This window comes from Sceloporus occidentalis, unplaced genomic scaffold (assembly GCF_023333645.1).
Source record: "Sceloporus occidentalis isolate IW3139 unplaced genomic scaffold, rSceOcc1.0.p SCAF_5, whole genome shotgun sequence".
Lineage (NCBI taxonomy): Eukaryota > Metazoa > Chordata > Lepidosauria > Squamata > Phrynosomatidae > Sceloporus > Sceloporus occidentalis.
The window spans coordinates 3,821,601-3,847,038 of NW_028316985.1; the positions used below are offsets into that span (position 1 = coordinate 3,821,601).

The 25,438-nt window shown below is 44.4% G+C and overlaps 1 protein-coding gene across 1 annotated transcript in view; it reads left to right on the forward strand.

The window, feature by feature from the left end:
- The first annotated feature begins 216 nt into the window (after nucleotides 1-216).
- NET1 (neuroepithelial cell transforming 1) overlaps nucleotides 217-25,438 on the forward strand; it is a 99,015-nt gene continuing 73,793 nt past the window's right edge. Inside the window, exon 1 of the mRNA XM_089527437.1 lies at nucleotides 217-534. Within this exon, the coding sequence (XP_089383563.1) occupies nucleotides 287-534 (248 nt within the window). The 5' untranslated portion in view covers nucleotides 217-286. The remainder of the gene's footprint in view (nucleotides 535-25,438) is intronic.

A 25,438-nucleotide genomic window follows, 5' to 3' on the forward strand; every position in this document is an offset into this window, starting at 1 on the left:
TTTGTATAGTTTGGATACTGATAGTGTGTGTGTATTTAAAATGTTGTTGTTGTTTGCCCCTATTTAGCCCCTACTTCCAGGCCAGGCTTCCTGCTGCGCACTAGGCCCAAAGGAGGCTGGCGGCGTCTCCTAGCAACCGTCGGGCGGCGCTGATTGGCTGCGGCGCTCCCGCCGCCATTTTCAAACCGCTTCCCCTCCTTTCCTTCTTCCTGAGCCTCCGCCGCCATTAACTCTTAACTCTTCGGCAGGAAAGGCGGCGATTGCGGCGAGTCTGGTCTCGCCCGGGATGGAGAGCAGCGGCGGCGGCGGCGGCGGCGGCGGCCCTCTGGCTGAGAAGCCCCCGCTGAGGAGGAGGAAGGGCAGGCAGAGGACGGCGGCGGCAGGGAGACCCAGCCTGGCCGAGGAGGGAGCCCCCTTCAGGCGCCCAGGGAGCCAGGAGCAGGAGGACCAAGAGCAGGAGGAGGAGGAGGCCCAGGGAGGCCCAGCGCCCTCGGAGGCCCCCGGGGCCACGCAGCAGGACGCCTCGGGAGGACGGTAAGGGCCCCCTGCCCTGCGCCCCGCTCCCTTTGACTTGGCTCTCTTTATGGCTGCATCCACACTGCAGGGATAACCCGGTTTGGCACCGCTTTCACTCTTTCTCTGGCTCAAGGCTGTGGAATTCTGGGAGTTGGAGTTTGTTGTGGGGGCCCCGGCGGAGCTCTATCCTTGCTTTAACAACAACAACAACAACAACAACAATAATAATGGGGAAGGGGTTTGCCCCTAAACACCTACATTGTTGGGGGCTGCCCTCTGAAACATCTCCTTATTGAGGGAATCTCTCCCTAAATATCTGCATTATTGGGGGGGGGGGGGGTTCTCTTCCTAACCATCTCTATTATTGGATCCCCCCCTAAAATCCTGCATTATTGGGGAGGTTTTCTCAAATACCTGCATCATCGGGGGTCCTCTCCCTAAACACCTTCATCCTTGGGGAGCCTCTTTATAAACATCTTCATCATTGGGAGGGCTTTCATCTTAGACATCTATATTATTGGGGGGCTCATCCTCAACACCTACTTTGGGGGGGTCCTCTTCCTAAACACCTGCATTATTGGGGAGGTTCTTTCAAATACCTGCATCATGAAGGGGCCTCTCCCAAAGCACCTTCATCCTTGGGAAGTCTCTTTGTAAACATCTACATCATTGGGGTGCTCTCTTGCTAAACTCCTTCATTATTGGAGGGGTTTCATCCTGATCCTAATCACCTCCATCTTGAGGGGTCCTCTCCCTAAACACTTGCATTGTTGGGGTTACGCTTCCTACACACCTGCATCCTGGGGGTCTCTTGTTAAACATCTGTTTTATTAAGACATCTCTCCCTAAATACCTGCATCATTGGGGGGGGGGGCTCTTCCTAAACACTGGCATTTTGAGGGGGGGTTCTCTTCTTAAACATCTGTATTATTGCCCTCCCCTAAAACCCTGTATTTTGGGGGGAGGGGTCTCTTAAATACCTCCATCATTAGGGCCTCTGTTCCTAAATACCTTCATCCTTGGGGAGTCTCTTTGTGAACATTTGCATCATTGAGGGACTTGCTTCTTAAACATCTGCATCATTGGGGGGGGGCTCTTCCTAAATACTTGCATTATTGGGGGCTTTCCTCCTAAACACAGACAATATTGAGGTTCCTCACCTTAAAGACCTGCATAATTGGGTTTTCTCTTCAATACCTACATCATTAGGGGTTCTCTCCCTAAACATCTTCCTGCTTGGGGAGTCTCTTTGTAAACATCTGTGTCACTGCTCTCTCTCTTCCTAAACATCTGCATTATTGGGTGGGTCTTCTTCTTACACACCTGCATTATTGGGGGTCCTCTCCTTAAATACCATTGGAGGGCTCTCTCCCTAAACACCTTCATTATTGGGGGGGGGGTTCTCTCCCTTTGCACCTGCATCACTGAAGGCTCTTTTCCTAAACATCTGCATTACTGGGCAAGTTCTCTCCTTAAACACCTGCATTATTGCAGGGTCCTCTTCTTACACACCTGCATCATTGGGAGACCTCTCAAATAACTGCTTCATTAGTGGTCATCTGCTTAAGCACCTGCATTATTGGGGGCTCCCTTCATAGTCACCAGCATTATTGGGCTCCCCCTAAACACCTGCAATAAATGCAGGAAGGTTCTCTTCTTCGCCACCTGTATTATTGGGTTCCCCATATACACTTGCATCATTGGTCGGTTCTAAACAGTTTCTAAACAGTTGCATTATTGGGGAGGGGTTCTCTTCCTAAACACCTGTATTACTGGGGGGTTGTCTTGCTATAGACCTGCATCATTCCTGGCACTCTTCATAAACATCTCCTCATTGGAAGGTTTCTTCCTAAATACCTGCATCTGATGGGGAAGGGGTGTCTCTTCTTAAACATTTGCTTTATTGAGTGGACCTCTCCCTAAACTGCTGCATTATTGGTGGGGTTCTCTTCTTAACCACCTGCATTATTGGAGGGTTTTCTTCCCAAATACCCATTTTATTTCTTTGATTTTTGGGTTCTTTAAAAATATTCATAGTATCTTAAGAGTGGAAAAGAACCACAAGGACCATCTAATCCAAGCGGTTGTCATGCAGAAAAACACAGCTCCCGAAATATGCCCATCCAACCTCTGTTCATAAACCTCCAAAGAAGGAGAGTCCACCGCTCTCAGAGTCGTCTGTCTATTCCACTGTTGAACCACTCTGGTAGTAAAATAAGTCGCACCTAGTGTTTACAAGCCATCTCTTTATTTGTAATTTGAATCCATTGGTAAGTGTTCCAGACTATTACTTGTGTTCTATTCAATTATTGTCATTATCCTGCCTTTTTTCCATTTGAGATTGAAGACAGCTTACTGCAGTTAAAACAAACATAGGTAGAAATTTCAGCATATAAAAGTTAAAAGGCAGTGAAACCAAATGAATTAAAACACTGACAAATAAAGGTCTAGCATGTTATAAAAGGCCTATTTCCTTGAAAAAATCAATTCTCAATGGTCTACCAGAATAAAAAGGGTTTTACCTTCTTGAGGAAAGACAGGAAGGTACCAGTCTAGCTTCTCTGGGAAGGGAGCTCCAAAGCCTGGGAACAGCCATCGTTAAAGCCCTGTCTCCCATGTTCCCAGAAAATGTAGCCTAAATCTAATATTGCTAATCTCAGTTAAAACAAACCCAGGAGTTCAGTGGGATTACATAAGTGTTGCATCTCCACTTGATTCAATGATGATCTTTTGGTTAGGGCTCACAATTGGATTGGAGGCCATTACAGCCTTCTCTGTATCAAAGTTTCAAGGCAGTATATAGCAGTTGTAAGACATGTCTTATAAAACAATCATCTGGGCCTTGAGTCCTGTTCTGGGAAAAAGGTGAATTAAAATTAAAGAAACAAAATAATAACATAAAGCACCATTATCTATCAAACTTACAGTAGGCTGAATAGTGTATTTATTTAAAGCAGTGCCAAAATAGTAGTCCATGGACCAGAACTGATCCCTGGTGAGTATCCAAGAAAAACAAAGAAGCAGTTGTAGCCAGTAGGCACAGATATGGTTGTGGTATCTGGTTTGCTGTTGTTAACTACCTTCCCGGTGACCCCAATTCAGGTTGAACTTGTGAATGAGACATCGCCAAGACCCCCTGTCCTCAACGGCTGTATTCAGGTCCTGTAAATTCAGGCCCATGACCTCCCCAATGGAACCTACCTATCTGGCGTGTGGTCTTCCTCTCTTTATAATACCCTCAACCTTTCCTAGCATTATCTGTTCAAGGACCCATTAGTTTGCCTTTTTTGACTGTCCATGGTATCCTCAGCACTCTTTTCCAGCACTACATCTCAGGTGAGTTGATTTTCTTTTTATCCACTTTTTTCACTATCCAGCTCTCATCCATACATAGTGATGGGAACTACCAGTTGCCTATCTTTGCACTTTAGGATCTTATCTAATTCTTTCATCACAGTCCTTCCCAGTCTTAGGCTTCAGATTTCTTGACTGCTGTCTCCATTTTCATCAATATTGGATCCAAGGTACAGAAAATCTTTAACTATTTCAATTTCCTCCTTAACTTTGTTGAATGTATGTAAGCCCTCTGTGATCATTATTTTTGTTTTCTTTATGTTTAGCAGTAAACATGCCTTTGCACTTTCTTCTTTAACTTTCCTTAGTAATTGTTCCAGGTCTGTCATGTTTTCTGCTAGTAATATGGTGCCATCTGCAGATCTGGTACACTGGGGGCAGGGGGGGTGAAGGAGGAATGTATTCCATAGAGTGAGTGTGTGAGAAAAGAGAAACACAGCTATAAAAATGTTTCCCTCTTGAATTTAGATGTATGTGTCTGCTTGAACATTTGTTATAGGGATGGTGAGTTGATTACAGCATGTCAGGGCTGATTAATAATAATTAATGGAAGGACTTGTGACTTCTTTTCCCCACTGAGACCAAAAAGAAAGCATTTCAAAGTTTAAAGTCTTTAGTAGTAGGATCTTTTTTATGGCCATAGACCAGTACATAAAAAACTTTTTAAAGAAGCAGAATAGTGCCACTCTATTCTGCTTTGGTCAGGCCTCACTGATGTCATATTGAGGAGGGAGCTAACTTTTCTGCTGCTCCAGAGACTAGGAACCAGAGCAATGGATGCAAGCTACAGGAAAAGCGATTCCACCTCAACATTAGGAGGAACGTCCTGACAGTAAGGGCTGTTCAACAGTGGAACACACTCCTTCCTTGGAGGTCTTTAAGTAGAGGCTGGATTGCCATTTGTCAGGGATGCTTTGATTGTGAGTTCCTGCATGGCAGGGGGTTGGACTGGATAGCTTTGTGGTCTCTTCCAACTCTATGATTCTAAGCAATAAATAAATGTAAATCTGTAGTGCAGGCAGCATGATCCAGCAGTGAGGTATAAATGTGAAGAATTAGGGGCATAATCATCTAGGTCCTTTTGTTCGATGCACGTTGTTGTTTAGAGCAGAATTACCTTAATGTGGTCTTAAAACACACAGCAACAGTGAATAATAGGATACCTGCTTCTTCAGATCAAGTCTTCCTAGTACCACAAGGACTACCTAAGTACCTCCTGAAAAGCCACAAGTAGGATATAAAAACAACAGCTGACTTAATCTTGTTCCTCCTGCAGTTGTGTTCTGCTTGAGGGTAATGGGCAAGGCTCCCACCTCTCCCTGTGACTTTCGATCTATAGTGGCTTACAGAAGCTGGTTATGTGCGACTCTGTACAGATTTTGGTTTTCTTGCAGGCATGACATCACTTTTAAAACAATTTGAGGCCCTCTTCTGCTTCAAGTACAGCAGGATGAGGAGGCAGAATCTTTACCATGTCATGTTAGAGTATATCTTATTGCAGATAGGGTTTTAAATTTTAGACATTCTTCTTTATGACATCCCTGCAAATAATTAAAACATATTTGTTCCTCAAGGAGAAATATTCTAACATAGCTACTCTGCTGTGCTAGTGTTTTATGTGCCCACGGGGGGCATGGATGTTTTTTTCCCCAACTTGGGGAACAGCCCAACTTAAATTTCTTGCACCTGCAGTCTGAAGTTGTACAGTCCATTCTACAAATTCAGGCCTTGACCGCGTTATTCTGCCAGATGGATATCAAAGAACTTGGATTTCAGAGAATTTTTAGACTCAGCTAGATGTGATCCTATCAACCTTGCCCTGTAATCCCACCAGAACATCTCTTCTTTCTTCAAGCGTGTTACGGTTTGTTGAGGTATACAAGACCAAGTAAAAGGGTGAGTGGGTGAGTGAGAGAAAGAAAGCAAGAAAGAGCGAAATCTTGAGTGGCTGGGTGTGCATTCTTCAGTTAACCAAGTTTTCCAGTTTCTCATGTCACCCAGGTATTCAGTGATGGCGAACCTATGGCACATGTGCACTCAGAGCCCTCTCTGTGTGGGCACATGTGCCATCGCCCCAGCACAGAGTTTGCCAGAGTTTATTACTAGAAAGCCAGAGGCACATGGCAGTTTACAATAAATAAGTGGGTTTTGGGTTGCAGTTTGGGCACTCATCCTCTAAAAGGTTCACCAACACTGGTATAGATCATAGCTGTCTCCAGTCTTCATGGTCCCATGGATACATTGGAATTTTGAGACAGTATCGAAGATGTCATCACAAAATACTTGCCATGGGGGTAACCTGTCACAAAATACATATTTCACCTCAAGAGTCAAGGAACTTTCCCAAGAACCAGAAAGTAAGGGTAGAAGTAAAATCTTCAAATCCCACAGGATTTTCCCCCTCCAAGAAACATTCATTTCATAGAGGGCAAGCTTTCTTTTTGCTCACCCCTGCCATCTTTCACTTCCTCCCAGGAGAGAAATAAAATACACATACCTGACAGAAATGGATGGGATGGGTGGGGGACAGAGACTAGACAGACAGAAAAGAAGAAGGAAAACTAGACCCATAAATAAAGGCAGGTGAGGGGGTGGGAATGAAAACACACCCAGGCTCAGAGGGGTGAAACTGCAAGACACATTCCACGCTTTCTTTTCCCACTTCCTGTTGCTTCAGGCCACTCTGGGCTCTCCCCTTCCCTTCCTCCTTTTGCCTTAAACACTTTCAGACTGTGCTATCTCTCCTTGGTGTTGGGCTCTTTACCTAGTCACTTTTTCTTAGTTCCTCTCCCAACTCTATGCACTCCAAGGTGCATAGAGTTTGCACGAGTGAAATGCATTTCTGACCATGTGGGGAGATGATGGATGTCTCAAGTGGATTGTCCCATACCCGCTGTCTCCCCACATAGTCAAAAATGGAGTGGGGGAAGAACCCGCACTGCTTGTTCTTCCCCCTTCCATCTTTCTTTTGCTTTAAATATTTTCTCAAATAGAAGCTGTTCAAGGTCTGCAGGAAAGCTTTGGATGGTTACTGCCCTCAACAACAACTGGACAGTCACAAGTTGCCCAACCCTGGTCTATGCTGGTTGAAAGTGCTTCTTCAGGGTTTCTGGTTAGTTGGTTATCCTATACCAGTGGTGTCATTAGGGGGATGGGGTGCAGATCTTACCTGGTGACACCCCAGAAGAGGTTTGACACCTGGTTGGCTCTCCTGGCTTGCTGTGGTGGCAGAGGCCTCCTCCTCCTGAGAACACCTCCACCACTGTGACAAAGGACAGGGCCGAGCACACTCTTTTGGCCACCCACCACCCCCACTACTGGTTGGAGACACCACTATCTATAGCTCTGTGTATTCACCTCACTGTTACTTATTTGCTTATGATATTTATATAATATCTTTCAACAAGATTGAAAGTATGCAAATTTCCCAGCAGAGAGGGTCCTGTCCTCCTGTAATCTGGGTTTAGCTCCTCCTATTTGCTCCTGTAGGCAGGGACAATAAACAAAAGACCGGCCCCTATATAGGGAGGAGCTAGCCCCCCTGAGCCTCAGTCTTGTTCCTGCCTAAGCTCCTAGCAGGATGTTCTCTTCGAGCCAGCGAAGTTTTTCCTTTCTACGAAAGCGGTTTGAGAGTTTTCTTGGCCTTCCCTTCTTCTCCTCTCTCCTGCCTTTCCCCCCTTCCTTGGTGGTGGCTATGGCAGAGGACCCTGAGAGCATGGGTGAAGTGCCATCCTTAACCCAGGCTTCCCTAGCTCAGGGTCTGCCAGCTCAACAGAGGGAGCTGGCTTCAGAGGGAGACCCATTGGGAGGTGGCTGCTGTTGCTCTGCAGCTTCTTTACTACAGCCTTGGAAGCATGAAGAAGACTTAAAATGGCAAGGGCTCCCAGGATTGGAGAAAGGTCTTGGCTTTGCCAATGACTCTCCCTCTCCTCCAAAGCTGCCCCCTTTCATGGTGGGAGCACAGGAGATCTCTGCAAACAGCACTGCAGCACATGGGAGCCGTGGGAAGAGATGGTGAGGGGTTTCCCCTCCATGTCTCTGTTTATCCACATCACCTCTGCCCAGCCTGTTTAAGGCCAGGGATCAGTGAGGAAACTGGCCAGAAGTCATGGAAACTTCCCTCCTCAGCATCTCTGCCCAGCCAGAGTTCAGAGGACAGGCCAGCCAAAAGCCATGGCAAAGGATTTCTCTGCATCACCTCTGCCCAGCCTGAAATGGCCAAGGTCAGAGAGGCAAGCCAGCCAGAAGTCACAGGACAACGGTGAGTACCAGGGGCCCTCTCTCTCTCTAGCCACCAAAGAACCTTTGCCAGATCTAATGCCCTCGCTCAGGGCAGGCATTGCCATGAGGCCTCTGTCATGGCCATTGCAGGCACTATGCCTAGCATAAGGTTTGGGACTCTGCCAGGAGGGCAGATGGGGGCATTAACCCTTGGTCTCCCCCTTCCTTCCCATCTCTGGCCCCAATGGCACTCAGGACCCTAACAGGTGTGGGGGATCCTTTTGCAGACTGGGAAACACATGGTGGTGTTGCCAGGGCTCCTTCACATTCCTTTTGAATTCTTATAATGAGATGGTGTGTAAGGAGGCAGAGGATTCCTCCTCTGTGTTGCACAGACACATGGCTGTAAAGGAAGTTGGACTTGGCCCAGCAGGAGCTGAAGCTTCCAACTCTAAAATGGTCTCATTTGGCTGCCACAGAGCATCCCACAAAAAGCACAAAATGGCTTCATGTCCTCCCCAGGGAGAGCATGGCCTCTGCCACCCACTTCTAAACAGAGGCTGGAGGGCTATCTATCGGGAATGCTTTGATTGAGAGTTCCTGCATGGCAGAATGGGGTTGGATTGGATGGCCCTTGGGATCTCTTCCAACCCAGGGATCCTTTGAGAGACCACATGGATACAAATCCTCCTGTGTTCCCTCCCCAAAAATTACAACAACAAAAAGGGGTAAACCATTTGTGGATATCATGGGTGGAGAGTTCCCTTCACCCCCAATTGTGTTTGGCTGCCCCAAACCCTGGCACTCTTGAGAGAAAAGCTTGAGCGCTTGGCCTCTCCTTTCCATCAGAGATTATCCTTTCTCAAGACACAGACTTACCTCAGGTAAATGTAGAGCCATGTCCCACAGCAGTCCCTCTGCCCTTCCCAGCTACCTATGCAAGTGGGAGGGAGTTGAGGATCAAGCTAGCTTCTATCATGCAGCCAGGTTACTATAGAGCCTGCCTGAAATTAAAAGGGCTAAGCTGTAAACCCCAGCCTGAAAGTGCCATGTGAGTATCAGGGCTACACTACAGGCCATATGCAGCTATCTACCCATGATTAGCAATGGTCTTCAGTCACTGCTAACTTAAGAGCAGTTTCCTCAGTGCTTGGAATAAGCCACTGCCCAGGCAGCCTCCTTTGATGGGGCAAATAAAGGAGGGGAGAGCCCCCACAGCAACAGGGCTGTGGGCTCAGATTTACAAGAGATACTGGTTAACCTTTCTGGTGTTCATTTTATTACTGTTAGCCCATGAGGTTTTAGTTGTGCTGTTTCTGCTTGCCCCCCTCTCCTTTTTCCAGGCCAGAGAAGATGCCTAGAAACTAATTCTTCAAGGAAGGGGCTAGCCATAAAAGCCACATGATGACTTTTCTTGCCTCCTCATGGGCCTCCATCACTGTCTCCATTAGGTCCAGAGCCTTTTTTGCTTTAGGTGAAACAGCCAAAGACATAAGATGAGCACATGGTTCTACCTCCTTTGTGCAAACTGTTATCAGCCATAGCACTTCTCATTAAGAGCATAAGTTTTAACAATACAGATTCATTTAAATGCTAATAAACAGGGTGACTCAAGCAAGGAGAAGGTCTCTGGTCACTCAGCAGACCTCTAATGCTTACATGCATTGAGGATCTTTGGTAAAAACATCTCATATGAGGTGATAGATATATTGGATTAAGGTGACCAACCAAACTCCATTTTAGTGGCAAAAGGATTATGTTCCTGTTATAAAACACAGTGAACCTCAGTCAGCTAGCCTCAAAAGATGTGGCTCCCCTTGCCTTCCCTTCTTTCTTGAAAAATGTCTGTTAAAGGGAAGAAACTAAACAACAACAACAACACAGTTTCTTCCATGAGATGGTTCTCACTAATACAGGGGGTTAAGAAAAATTCTTATCAAAAACAAAGAGACAGACTCCTCTCCATGGGGGGAGAAACTCCCCTTCCTCCATGAGTGTTTTAAAACAATATAATCAAGTTTCTCTACTAAGGGGTTGCTTCAAATCCCATTCAGACATCCTACAGAGCCCTGAAGGGTCTGCCACAAAAATCACAATTACCTCTTACCTTGTCTAGATTGTTAAATTTTAACTAAGAATGCCTACTGATGGGCTTGCCATTCAACTGCTGGCTGGTTTGGGAAGCCTATTGTAACAGGATCTATCATACATATGATGAATTGGGCTCAAGGCCATGAAGGTTCATGCTGCTAATCTCCTTTCTTTAGTGGTCTCAGGGTGCTGCAAGATTCCTTTGCATATTGTTGGGCATGCTTTGATTGTGATTTCCTGCATGGCAGGGGGTTGGTCTTGATGGCCCTTGTGGTCTCGTCCAACTCCATGATTCTATGATTTTATGGTTATAAGGTTAGCTGCTGTGTGGGTGAGTGTCTTATCCCTGATTGGGTTTTCATGGCATGGTCTGGTCCAAACAACACCATTGTTTACTACCTTTTGGGGCTGGAAAAACAGACTTCCTAGTGCCTATGCCTTGTTTTCTGCTAGCAAAATGCTCAGATTTAATATACCATACAGCTCCATATAGAGACTTACACCAGCCACCTATATGCCCACAGCTTATATATATATATATATATATATATATATTCCAAAAAACAAACAAAACAAAAATACAACACAGCAAACTATGATTTTACTATTTTATATAGGAGACTCCGTTTTACTATGCGATTATATTTTATGTGCCTTGAGCTTCCATGGATTTGGTATCCATGCAGAGTCCTAAATCCAACTCCATATCGAGGACCCACTATACTATTTTAAATTTAGGTTTGTGTTCCTTTGACAGATCCCTTTTGTGGAGAAAATCCTCTCCTCGAAATTAGATACCAGAGGGCTATCCTTGCCAAGCCCCCTGTTCCCATTTCATGACTCCTTAATCAGCAGTTCATTCAGCCGGGAGACCCCTCAGCCTTCATATAGGTTGATGACAATCTGCTACATGGAGTTGGGGTGATTTTTGAAGTCTCTAGACAAGTTCATCCTCAAAATAAATCAGACTTAATTCTGCCCACATGCCCTGTTAACACAGAGTGCATCTATGCTTTGGCATGGACTCACCAATGTCTGCGAGATAAAGGTTAATCCAGTGTCTTCTTTGCCTAACCATGGGATTAGTCTTATTTTACACAGGTTCACAGATGTTCCAGTAAAGAACTGCACATTGTTTTGAAATTTTAATTGGAGGTCAGACATTAACATTCCTCTTTCAGAGTGGTAAGTCTTAATTACTACAAATGAAATCACCTTAATATCACCTTCATTGCTATAACCAGTTGACAAGGTGATCAGTGATAGGCTGGAAGCTGCCATAGGTCCAGATTAGATCAGGTTCTATTCTGATTGATCACATAATCCACTGCTTAGGCAAGTTCTCATCAACTGCTTCAGGTTTTCAGTGGCTGACCTGCTATAGTCCATCCAAGATGACATTAAGAGGGGACTTGACCCAACATGGTTATAAGGCAGGTGTCTGCCATCACGTCGTTTCTGCTCCATACGAGAGCAGCTAGAATGGCAGCCATCCTCACATTAAGAGGCTGTTGAGGGGAGTTTCCAACAGGGTCTGCCCACCAGACATCGTTTTCCATCTTGGGATGTGAACATGGTCTTAAAGGCTCTGACGGTTGGGCCGATCAAGTCCCTTTGGGAGGCCTTCCTCAAACACCTCTCCCTCTAGGTCATCTTCCTCACAGCCATTACCTCCGCCAGATGGGTGTCAGAGCTGGGGCCCTGTCGGTACGTAAAGACTTGTGTATTTTTAGGCCAGACTCAGTGTGCCTTCGTCCAGACCCTACCTTCGTGCCTAGGGTCAACTCAGCCTTTCAGGTGTCACAGGACATTCTCCTGCCTTCATTCTGCCCCGATCCTAAGAAGGACTTGGGAAAGACCTGGCACACATTGGATGTGTGCAGAGCCCTCAAAATCTACATCAAGAGGACTTCAACCTTAAGGTCATCTGAGATGTTCTTTTCCTTTCACCTGGGCTCTTTGGGGTTCAAGGTACCAGTCTCGACTCTGAGTAGGTGGATCAGGTCTTGTATTCAAAAGAGCTACTGAACTCTTGATTTCACTCCACCCGAGGGGTTGATGGTGCACTCAACTAGGAGTGCATCTACCTCTGCAGCCTTGACCACTAGCGCCTCCCTGTCAGATATTTGCAGGGTGGCCAAATGGAAGTTGCTTTCGACCTTCATAAGACATTACAAACTGGACGTGTCTCAGTCCGCAGAGGCGTCGTTTGAAAGGAGGTTCCTCCAACAGATTGTGTCGGGGGCCACAGTCTCCTAGCAGCACCTCCCTCCCAGTTCGAGAGGGCTTTTGTAAATCCCAGATTACAGGAGGACAGGACCCTCTCTGCTGGGAAAAGAAACGTTGGGTACTTACCGTGACACGTTCATTTCCTGCAGAGAAGGGTCCTGGCATCCTGCCCACCCGGGTGCTGCCTGCGGCCTCCGACACTGCCTGCCTGTTGGTGGACCTGCCTTGTTCTTCTTCTTGTTGCTGGATTGGTTTTTCTGAGTTCTTGTTTGTTCTTGGACTAGTTTTTTTCTAAGGTGTTCTAGTTAACCCTTAGCTGATGTTACTAAAGTTCAGTTCCTTGAGTACCTTACTAGTCGCTTGGCTTGTTATTGACTGAGGCTCAGGGGGGCTAGCTCCTCCCTATATAGGGGCTGGTCTTTTGTTTATTGTCCCTGCCTACAGGAGCAAATAGGAGGAGCTAAACCCAGATTACAGGATGCCAGGACCCTTCTCTGCAGGAAATGAACATGTCACGGTAAGTACCCAACGTTCCTATCTATAGCTCTGTGTATTCACCTCACTGTTACTTATTTGCTTATGTTATTTATATAATATCTTTCAACAAGATTGAAAGTATGCAAATTAAATTTACCAGCTTGGGCTCTGAATGTAAGTCTTCCACTTTAGGTTAAAAAAAAGGAACCAATTCTTCCATCCTACTGGCTATAGAGTTTCTGGCTGTCTTGACTTCAGCAACTGGAGAGAGGACAATGCCTTCCTGGAAGGATCCCCTCCTCATTCCCAAATATCTAGGATCCCTGTTGGCCTCCCACGCAATTCAGTGGCAGACTCCACCTAGGAGAGAGCTCTATGGAATTCCCATGTTCACTGGGTAGTGCAATTGAGTAATGATTTTGACACACTTTCTTTGTCAACCAGTCCTAGACAGGGTCACACTTCCCCTAAAGGACAAAGTTCGCAGTTTGGGAGTACTCCTGGACTTATCTCTACAGTTATCATCTCAAGTGGATGTGATGGCCAGGAGTGCCTGGTACCAGCTTCAGCTGATATGCCAACTGCGCCCCTACCTGGACCAAAAGGACCTTGAAACAGTGGTACATGTGCTGGTAATCTCTCATTTAGATTTCTGTAATGCGCTCTACATGGGGCTACCTTTGTACCAAGTTCAGAAGCTTCAATTAATTCAAAATGTGGCAGCCAGACTGGTCACTGGAACATCTAGGTCAGACCACATAATACCAGTTCTAAAATCTCTTCATTGGTTGCCAATTAGCTTCCGGACGCAATACAAAGTGTTGGTCATTACCTTTAAAGCCCTCTATGGCTTGGGCCCAAGTTACTGGAGGGAATGCCTCTCCCTACATAATCCGCCTCTAACAACAACTTCCCAAAGACCGTACACAGCCATAGCCCCCAAGTTATGGGACAACTTGCTGGAAGAGATCCGTCTTATTACCATTTTAGATGCCTTTAAGAAGGCACTTAAGACGAATCTCTTCCGGCGGGCCTACCCACCTGACCTCTCATAAAGAATTTAAGGAAAAATCCCATTTCTGACCGTAATTGTGTACAGTGGTACCCCGGGATACGAAAGCACCGCCTTACGAAATTCCCGGGTTACGAAAAAAAATAATTTAAAAAAACTGTTCCGCGTTACGAAAGTTTTTTCGGGTTACGAAAAAACTTTTGGTGCTTTTCGGCGCTATTTCGCACCAAAAAGCGGCTTTCGCTATTAGCGCCTATGGCAATTCGGCTTGCGAAAGTCTTCCGGGTTACGAAAAGGGCAGCGGAACGAATTAATTTCGTAACCCGGGGGACCACTGTATTTTAGATTATGCTTTTATGGTTTTGAATTGCATTTTTAGCTGATTTATTGTTTTATTGTATATCATTTAGATGTTATTGTTGTTTTATGGTTATTTTATGGTTGTAATCCTGCCTTGATATTATTATTATTGTGTAGTTATTTTGATGCCTGAGAAATCAAAAACATGCAGATTCCTTGGGAGGTAAGGAGGAAGGCAGAAGCTTTCTGCAAAGAGTAGAAGTGCAAAATAATGTGGGATGTGGGTGAGTCAGGTGTAAAAACACCCAAGCTGTTCTGCAGGGGATCCCTTATTTCTGCCACTGCTATTAAAACATTCTTTATTAATACAAGGTTTAGCTTATCTTTTGGAAAGGTAGTTTACAAGACCTTTATGCTAGTTTTTATAGATGCATGAAGGACATTAAAGCCAGTCATAATTTTATATAAGAGCTACAAAAAAGTAGAACGTGGGTGTAAAATTGGTTGATAAATCTGTTGAGTGCCGAAAAGCCCTGTGGGATTACCTTAAAAAAACCAACCAAACTTTGTTTTCCTAGTATGTAGAGAGATCTTGTAGCACCTATGTGACACACTGAAAGAAAGAAATTGGCAGCGTGAGCTTTCGTAGATTTAAGTCTGCTTCTTCGGATGCATTTGACTTCCTAGTTGAAGCACCTTGAGCTATCTTAGCATCTGCTCTGTACGCAAGTACTTCCATTGATTTTTACAGGCTTGCCATGTTATCTTGTTTATGTGAAAAATGAGCTGCAGGCTGTTCTTGACAGGGGCAAGAATGAGAGCTGACAAGCAGAGCCCTGCTGTTCAGGATCGGCTAAAATTAATATTCTTAAGGGTTAAAAACAGTTCTTGAAGTATGCACCTGGGTATGGGCTGTAGTTTGGTTTGGATCCACTAGATGTCAGTAGAAGATGCTGATACTTCATTAGCAATCCTAAATTTAAGGCAGAAGATCCTGTCTGATTTTGGAAGCTAAGCAGGGTCTGCCTGGGTTAGTACTTAGATGGGAGGCTGCCAACTAATTCCAGGCTATACCAGGTACTATAGGCTATATTTCAGAGAAGAGAACTGGCAAATATTCCACCTCCAAATATTCCTTGCCTAAGAAAACCCTTTGAAATTAATGGGATTGCTAAGCAACTACAAGTGACTTAAAGGCACGCAGACAGACAGTCTTCAGAGACTAGACACTGTAAACAGTAGAATAATAGGTAACTCCTGCCGCAGCTTGCAGTATTAGCAATATGTAGCATATGAAGGGTGGAGTGGAAAATGAACCCTGATTACCAGAAGCGTACCTGTATTAGTACCAGAATTAAATGCTAAAGAGGAAGTGTGTTGGACAGGTGTGTGTAGATATGAGCTGGATCAGAGACAATGGCTTATACAGCTGGCCCTCCACATTTGTGGCTTTGACTTGTGCAGATTTGATTAATATGTTCTCTAGGAATCCCTAGGTCCTCCAGAGAGGTTCTGCTGGAAATTGACCATAGAGTGGGCCTGGAAGACCTACAGATTACTAGAGAAAACACTTCTCTAGGCATTTGTAGGTCCTCAAGCATTATTAAATGGCCAATTTCTGGCAAATGTTAACCATAGGGATGTGCAGGAGAACCTAAAAGTGCAAGGACCCAGCAGTGGGAGGCAAAAAAACCTGCACAGGCAGCAAGTAAAAGGGAACCATGGTCTGCGATGTCTCTACACTAATGCACAGAGCATGGGAAATAAGCAAGATGAACTCGAACTCCTAGTACAACAAAGCAAATATGATATAATAGGCATCACTGAAACCTGGTGGGATGAGTCTCATGATTGGAATGTGGAAATAGAGGGGTATAACCTTATTAAGAGAAATAGGCCAAACAGGAAAGGAGGAGGAATAGCACTATATGTCAGAGATATTTACACCAGTGAAGAGATCCTGGACATCAATCATGGAAGCCAGGTGGAGAGCATCTGGATAAGAATCAAAGGGGAGGGAAACAACAAGGGTGTTACGGTGGGAGTCTACTACAGACCCCCAAGTCAGACTGAGGAATTGGATGATATCTTTCTAGAACAGATGACCACACAGTCAGAAAAGAGAGATGTAGTAGTGATGGGCGACTTCAACTATCCTGATATTTGCTGGAAGGCAAACTCAGCAAAATCCTCAAGGTCTAGCAAATTCCTCACTTGCCTGGAAGACAATTTCATGGTCCAAAAGGTGGAAGAGGCAACAAGGGGGTCAGCTATTTTAGATCTGATCTTAACCAACAAGGATGACTTGGTTAATGGGGTGCAAGTGGTGGGATCATTAGGTGGAAGTGACCATGTTCTCCTGGAGTTTGTAATACAGTGGAAAGGAGAAGCCAGGCAGAGTCAGACACGCATCCTAGACTTTAGGAGAGCGGATTTCAGTAAACTTAGAGAAGTATTGAGGGCGATTCCATGGTCAGAAATACTAAAAGATAAAGGAGTTCAGGACGGATGGGACTTTCTCAAAAGGGAGATACTGAAGGCACAATTTCAAACAGTTCCAGTGAGAAAGAAAAACGGGAGGTGTCTCAAGAAACCAGGATGGATGACTAAGGAACTTTCAACCAAGCTAAGTTTGGAACGGAACATGTATAAGAAATGGAAAAAGGGGGAAATCACAAAAAAGGAATTCAAAGAAATAGCAGGCATGTGTAGGGGTAAAGTCAGAAAAGCTAAAGCGCAGAATGAACTCAGGCTTGCTAGAGAGGTTAAGAACAATAAAAAGGGCTTTTTTGGATATGTCCGCAGCAAGAGGAAGAAGAAGGAAACGGTAGGGCCACTGCGTGGAGAAGATGGCAAAATGCTAACAGGAGATAGAGAAAAGGCAGAATTACTCAACACCTTCTTTGCCTCAGTCTTCTCAGAAAAGGAAAAGGGTGCTCAACCTGAGGATAATGGAGCAGAGGACAGAATAGGGGAATTTCAGCACAGAATAAGTAAAGAGGAACACCTTGTTAATCTAAATGAATTTAAGTCTCCGGGACCAGATGAACTCCATCCAAGGGTATTAAAAGAACTGGCAAATGTAATATCGGAGCCATTGGCAATCATATTTGAAAACTCCTGGAGAACAGGAGAGATCCCAGCAGACTGGAGGAGGGCAAACGTTGTCCCCATCTTCAAAAAGGGAAAAAAAGAGGATCCCAACAATTATCGTCCAGTTAGTCTGACATCAGTTCTAGGAAAGATTCTGGAGCAGATCATTAAACAAAGAGTCTGTGAACATCTAGAAGGCAATGCCATAATCACAAAAAGTCAACATGGGTTTCAGAGAAACAAGTCATGCCAGACAAATCTAATCTCTTTCTTTGACAAAATTACCAGCTTGGTAGATGAAGGGAATGCTGTGGATATAGTGTATCTTTATTTCAGTAAGGCCTTTGACAAGGTTTCCCATGACATTCTTGCAAACAAGCTTGTAAAATGTGGGCTAGACAAAGGAACTCTTAAATGGATCTGTAATTGGTTGACCGGCCGAACCCAAAGGGTGCTCAACAATGGCTCCTTTTCATCCTGGAGAGAAGTGACCAGTGGGGTCCCACAGGGCTCTGTCCTGGGCCCAGTGTTATTCAACATCTTTATCAATGACCTGGATGACAGAATTGGGAGCATACTTATCAAATTTGCAGATGACACCAAATTAGGAGGAATAGCTAATACTCCAGAGGACAGGATCAAGATTCAAAATGACCTGAATAGACTAGGAAGCTGGGCCAAAGCTAACAAAATGAAATTCAACACAGAGAAATGTAAGGTATTGCACTTAGGGCGGAAAAATAAAATGCACAGATATAGGATGGGTGACACCTGGCTGAATGAAACTACGTGTGAAAGGGATCTAGGAGTCCAAGTAGACCACAAGTTGAACATGAGTGAACAGTGTGATGCGGCAGCTAAAAAGGCCAATGCTATTTTAGGCTGCATCAATAGAAGTATAGTGTCTAGATCAAGAGAAGTAATAGTGCCACTGTATTCTGCTTTGGTCAGGCCCCACCTAGAATATTGTGTCCAGTTCTGGGCGCCACAATTCAGAAAGGACATTGAGAAACTGGAGCGTGTCCAAAGGAGGGCTACTAAAATGGTGAAGGGTCTGGAAACCATGCCCTATGAGGAACGACTTAGGGAGCTGGGGATGTTTAGCCTGGAGAAAAGAAGGTTAAGAGGTGATATGATAGCCCTGTTTAAATATTTGAAAGGATGTCATATTGAGGAGGGAGCAAGCTTGTTTTCTGCTGCTCCAGAGAACAGGACCCGGAACAATGGATGCAAGCTACAGGAAAGGAGATTCCACCTGAACATTAGGAGGAACTTCCTGACAGTAAGGGCTGTTCGACAGTGGAATGCACTTCCTCGGAAGGTGATAGAGTCTCCTTCCTTGGAGGTCTTTAAACAGAGGCTGGATGGCCATCTGTCAGGGATGCTTTGATTTGGATTTCCTGCATGGCAGGGGGTTGGACTGGATGGCCCTAGTGGTCTCTTCCAACTCTACAATTCTATGATTCTATGATTCTATGAACCTAGAGACTCCTAGAAAGGTGTTCTCTCAGGTTAAAAAGGTAGTGGTTTTTTTATTTGCAGTTTTCCCAGTTTCACTGGGGTCCTGTGCCCCTATTCCTAGCGAATGTGGAGGGCCTATTGTATTTCCTTCTAATAAATCAGGGGTAGGTGTGGGTGGTAGAAAGCATGCTTTTCTGTTTAAGAGGGAGAATGGACCAGCATCTGGCCACCCTTGTCTCAAACAGCACAAATCAGTTTTCTTAGTCACTGTTGTCGCTTTCACAGAGCCTGCCTCTGTGCCTTCATTCAGGAAGGCTGGCTGTGCTTTATAGTGCTGCTGGCTGGGCTGTGGGAGCTGCAGCTATTGTTTCCTCCACCTCCTGCTTTTTGAGGTGCAAGGTATTTGTTCTGCAGGGGCAGTTACAAATTGTATTTCCCATCACCAGTGGAACTCAGATAATACTGTAGGCGCAGTTGCCACTAAATATCAGTGGCAAAACACACTGACACCACATTACTGCTGAATTGCTTTTGCTGGAGGGGGGGGAAATTAAGGGATTGGAGGATGCATATTCCTCAGGGTTACATTTACTCACACCAGTTTTAAAGGGACGTAAAGTTCATTGCAGCACTTAGTCAGTTCCTGAAATTCAGAACTAAGGTCCAAAACCCACTTCAGAAATAACCCAGTTTGAGACCACTTTAACTGCCCTGACTCAGTTCTAGGGAAACCTGGGAACTGCGGTTTTGTGAGACATCAAGCCTTCTCTGTCAGAGAGCTCTGATACCACAACAAACTATAATTCCTAGGATTCCCTAGCACTGAGCCAAGGCAGTTAAAGTGGTCTCAAACTGGATTATTTCTGCAGTGGGTTTTGGACTTTAGATGCAACATAAAGACATGAACACAAGGTGGCACAAATGAAGCTGTTTTCAGATCCTGGTCCAGTTGTTCTTGGTCCTTGTATGGAGCTGCTTCTGGACAGAACTGTGGAAAACATCAGCATCTTTTGTTCTGCATGGAAAGTCTCTCAGTCTTCAGTGGCTGGAACAATATGAATGTTTGTAAAGGTTGTTCTGTACTTGTGTGTAAAATATTTTTCTTTCCTGACCATAAATCATTCCTCCCTTCACCCCCTTAAATAGAAAGGTATGCATTCTCCCACCAAACTGCACTCCACCCTAGCAATCAAAGCTGCTTGACAAGTCCACCCATAGCATTCAGGAAGCTTCACCTTAAATTACATTAAACATTTCTCTACTAGTTGCATTATACAAATTCAACAGTTTATGCACCTGAAAAGTGTGAGCGAGGCTTATTCTCTCATTTAGCATACATAGGGATGAGCAGGCAGCCTCCCTGGCTATTTTCTGTGGCCCTCAGCCCTTTCCTATTCTCTGCACCACTCTCTTGCCAAAGAAGTTGAATTATAGTGACAGTGGGGCCTTGCTATCTGCTGGGGTTTGGTTCCAGAAACCCCCCCCCCTCCCCGGGATAACAGGATCCGTGGATGCTCAAGTCCCATTGAATCCAGTGGCATAACAAAATGGTGTCTATCATATAAAATGGAAACTCAAGGTTTGCTATTTGGAATTTATGCTGTTTCTGAATATTTTCATGCTGTGCATGCTTGAATCCGTGGATAAAAAATCAGTGGATATGGAGGACTGACTGTACAGGAGAGGCAATTTGCCTAAATTTGGTTGTACCTTCCCTCATGTTGGTTTACATGGGGGGGAAAAACCAACTTGTAAGCCATCATGGCCTTCAACTACTTCTGTTGAAGTAGTTGAGGGTCCTTGAGAGCCCCAGGGGCAGAAAAGTGGCCCCCAGACCCACCATAGTTGCCCATCCCTGAACAGAGGATAGTTGCATACACTTGTTGTGATTTTTTAAAAAACCCATTAGCAAAGTATTGAGGTCTGTTATCTCAGTAGATTAGTGGTAGCATGAACATTTAACATGCTGTAGATTATGCTGTGGTTTTGCTTAACTGTCGTTGACGCAATAAAATTCTGTGGCAGGGGGAATCATTCTGCAATCTCACAGTAGTTTTCAAAGAAGTAGCTGTGCTAGTCTCTTGCAGCATAAAAAGCAGGAAGGAAGGGGAAGAAAATAAATGTGGCAGCACCTTTAAGATTAGCTGTTTTATATTTTTGCATGAACTTTCATGTATATGCTTCTTTATATCCAGTACCAAGTGTTATTAAAGCCTCAGGTACAAAGCATATTTATACAGTTGTGGGTGTGGGGTAAAATGTAATAGGATCCAGAAAGAAGCACACCACATCGCTTGTCCTAAATTTTCAAAGGCCTGGGTGAGGTGATACAGGTTTTTCAGATCTTTACAGTGGGTAGTTGCAAAGGACCTTGAAGCAGTGGTACTTGCACTGATAATCTCTCATTTAGATTTCTGTAATGCACTCTACTTGGGGCTATCCTTGTACCAAGTTTGGAAGCTTTAATTGGTCCAAAATGTGGCAGCCAGATTGGTCACTGGTACATCTAGGTTTGACCATATAACCTCTTCACTGGCTCCCAATTAGCTTCCAGGCGCAATACAAGGTGTTGGTTATCACCTTTAAAGCCCTACATGGCTCAGGTATGAGTTACTTGCGGGAATGCCTCTCCCTACACAATCGGCCCTGCACTCTTAGAACATCAGGGAAGTACTTATTGGAACATCATAATACTAGGTTAACAACAACTTCCCATAGGACTACTGGAAGAGATCCGTCTCATCAATACCTTAGGGGGTGTTCTCACTGGCTTATACTCCGTGTTACAAATCGAATCCAAGGTATAGCGTTCCTATTAGAAACCGAATTAACTCTAGAACAGTTCCAGAGTAACCCGCAATCGTTCCCACTTAAATCCGAATCATAAACCGGATTTTTATTTAATCCGTGTTAATGACGTATAATCCGGATTAAAAAAATAGAAGGGTCGAACCTACAATTTTTCCTTAATTCGGAATAGGATTCGGAGTATTTAAATAGGAACGTTTCGGCCTTTGAATCAGGTCAACTGGATGGAAGGAGCGGAGCGCGATGGGCTGGCCTGGGGGTGTCACCCTCTTTGGTCTCTTTCTGCATCGCCACCGCCATTTTCTTCCATTCGCATAATAGCCTTTCCTCTGGTGGAATGCAACCTCCCCTCTGCTCCTCTTTCATAGACCGATGTGTGAGGAGAGCCATTGAACACCATTTTTAACTATTCTTTTTTTCTTTTTCACGTCTGCCTGAGCACCAGATGGGCTTTGGAGGAACTATGGGATGGGTTTTGCAGGACATATCCCCACTTCAAGGCTCTCCAGACAGCCCTGGGAGCAATCTTTCCCAAAGATTCTCTCCCCATGGGGCAGCCAAAGCAAATTTGGGGCTACCGAGGCTCTTTCCAGAGGAACTATGGGATGGTTGTGATTGTTGTGTTTGTGAGACATTTATCCTCCTCTGCCAGAGAGTGCTGGTGCCATAATAAACTACCATTCCCAGGATTCCCTAGCACTGAGTTATGACAGTTAATATGGGGAGAGACAGAAGAGGATGAATAAGCGCCTCCTGATTGGCTCTTTTACTCCGAATTAATGTGATGTCATGATGACGTCGCTTTGCTTGACAGCCAAAACAAGTGAATGTGAACGAAAAAGTAACAAAACCGGTTTAACTATACACCAATTCATCCTTGAATGGGGACGAAACAGGGTCAATTACAGCGAATTAAAATAAAACGTTAAGTAAATGGGAACGATACAAATAAAGCAAATTGAAAAGCGGGATAACACTCGCTGTATTTTGAATTGCTTTAAAATGAACCGCTGTATTTAAATTCGTTTTAAATCACAAATGAGAACACCCCCTTAGAGATCTTTAAGAAGGCACTCAGAATGGATCTCTTCCGGCGGGCTTATCCATCGGACTCGACATAAAAGCTTATGATGATGTTCCACTCTCATCTTTGATTATTGGCTACTGATGAACTGTTTTTTAGAGAACTAATAGGAATGTGGTAAATTAAGTATTAGGGCATTATCAATTGTATTTGTATTATTGAATTATTTTATTGATGTAATCCTGCCTCTATCCTTGGGAGAGGTGGGAAATAATAATAATAATAATAATAATAATAATAATAATAATAATAGTTATTATCTGCTTACCAAAAATCATTTCCCCCATATTCAAAACTCTGAGAAGATTCCTTTTGTTATATCTGCAGTAACAGGGACTTTCGTATTAATACATGTAGAGTGCCATGAAGCCATCATCTTTGTTCATAAATGACTGGAATTTGTGGCTATAATTAAATTCAGCAGTTTCTCTTTCTAGTTTTCCTTCATAATTTCCTTGTTCAAGGTTTGCTGTAAATCCTTACTGTATGTCTTTCAAGTACAGAAGAGATACACTCTGTTTCTGTGTATTGTATTATTGCCCCCTCGTCTTTCACCCCCCTAAAAAAGGCACTCTGTGTATCAAATGAGTGGAAAGTAGCACCTTTGTAGCTGGCCTATGGATCAAAGTTCTTTCATGGTGTCATTTTGTCAGCATTTTGTTGCATGCAGGGTCAGTTTGTCCTTGCACTGTAGGCAGACCGGAAAAGGGGTGCCTTATTCTCTGGAGAGGCAAAAGAACCATCACAATGCTGTGAAAAGGCTCTCTTGCTGCAGAGCTGGCATCATATTGGACAAACAAAAATGTTATGTTTATATCTCTTGGTGCAGATAAACTCAAAACCCGGCTTCTGCGGAGCATATCAGAAGAGCCGACCTTCACTTCCCCTCCAGACAAGCCCATCCGGCTGTCTGAGAAATGCCTGGAGCAGAATCCCTTCCAGAACGTATGAATTTCAGCTTGTTGGTTAGGCAGTTTGGGTTTCATATATTTCCTAGTCCTACAAACACTTCCTTTCTTCTGGACTCTTCTGAAAAATATTCACAAACTTTATTGCTCATTTCCAGGTTGACCCTGCTCCAATTCATGCAGTATTAAATGCATCATCCAATTTAAATAACAATAAGCAAAGAAATATTCCCCCTCAGAAAATAATGAACTTTAAAAAGGGCCAGACAGTCTAAGATTGTAAATGTGAAATGGCTGTACAAGCAGACTGTTTGAAATATGTGCAATTATACTTTATACCACCATGCTCTTATCAGATAAGGAGCTTCTGGAAGATTATTAAAACAGTCACAGGTTTGCAAGGTCAAAAACTATGTCTTTGTCCCAGAGCAAACTGGAGGGCTAACTATGGATAGATGTGTCTCTGTCAATTTCAGGAACATTGGTGTTATATTTGCTAAGTTTTTTGTGACATGGAAGTAAACATTATTATCTTTCACTTCATATCAGGTTGCTGTCAAACATGTATTACTAGCCCCAAACAGTGGCTGAAATGAAGGACAGAAATCATTTCTCCAAATTAAGCACAGAAGGCTCGTACTTTTAACAAAAATGTCCTCCAAGACAATCAGTGTAGGAGGGAGATGAAGGGCAGACTTCCTCCCTGTTGTTGCCTCTTTCCAGTTTTTATCTTGAGACAGCCAAATTAGGCCTGTAATTCCGCACAAACAGCTGCACTTGATGTTGTAATTGCATTGCTGGGGGAATTGGATTTTCCGCTGCCTCTTACATCATAAGCTATAGTTTGGCATTAATGATTCTTCATTGCCCCAATATGGTTGTTTGGGGAGGGGGAAAATTAAATTGTGGAATTGTGTGCCAATAGCTGGAGAGAGTACCTGCAAAGGAGCTATTGGCCAAACTCCAGGGATGAGTACAGACTTGTGGGTGGCCAAAGGGGGAATGTGCCACTGGGCAATTGGCCTCTTTCCCCCTCCGCAAATAACAGAGTGGGTTTGAAATATAATAGTCAGTTCAGCACATCTGTCTGTTGACCACAAATCTTCATGCAGACACACAGCTAAGTGGGCTTACAACAGGCTTTTTGTCTCTCACAGCTTGCCAGCCACCGAGATAACTGGTTAGAGAGCAGGTGGAGACCTCTTAAAGGCCAGAAAGGCAGTTACCAAGTAAACACAGATACAGCTTCTACTGTTATGATCTGTACAGGCCTTTAATTTAGCGTAACCCTTAGAGGTTTAAAATGAAAAATCCATGCACATAACGTGGCCACCCACTGTCCAGAAGCCGCTTTTAAAATAATGCCAGCTGAAGTGACAGAGGCGTTGCTCCTGACAGATCCATCCCAATGGTATTTCCTGCCATCCTCAGGAAAGCTGCCTCCCTGAGCTTTTTCCTAGAGGCTGCTCTGACTCTGTACTCCCCCCCATTGTCTCTTCCGAACATCTTACTTGTTTTTGTATCTTGAATATCTAACTTGCTACTGGTCTTTTCTTACCTGCCCAGTTCACATATGAATTCTTTGATTCTTGGGATTCATCCCCCCCGCCCCAGGTTATGCTAGTATCTAAAACAAAGATGTTACTTGCTCATTGGAATATTTGGAACATCGCTTCTTCTGCTCCACCTCAATGGTCCTAAAGTGCTTTCCACTGGTTGTCCCACTCTTGCCTATAGCACAGGGGTAGAAATCACATGGCCCTCCAGATTTGTTGCGACAGGAATCATACACAGTCCAACTCTATGATTCTACATATGCTTGGAGTTGCAGTCCAACAACATCAGGAAGAACTAGAGAGTCTCACTCCCTCTGTATCACTTCCC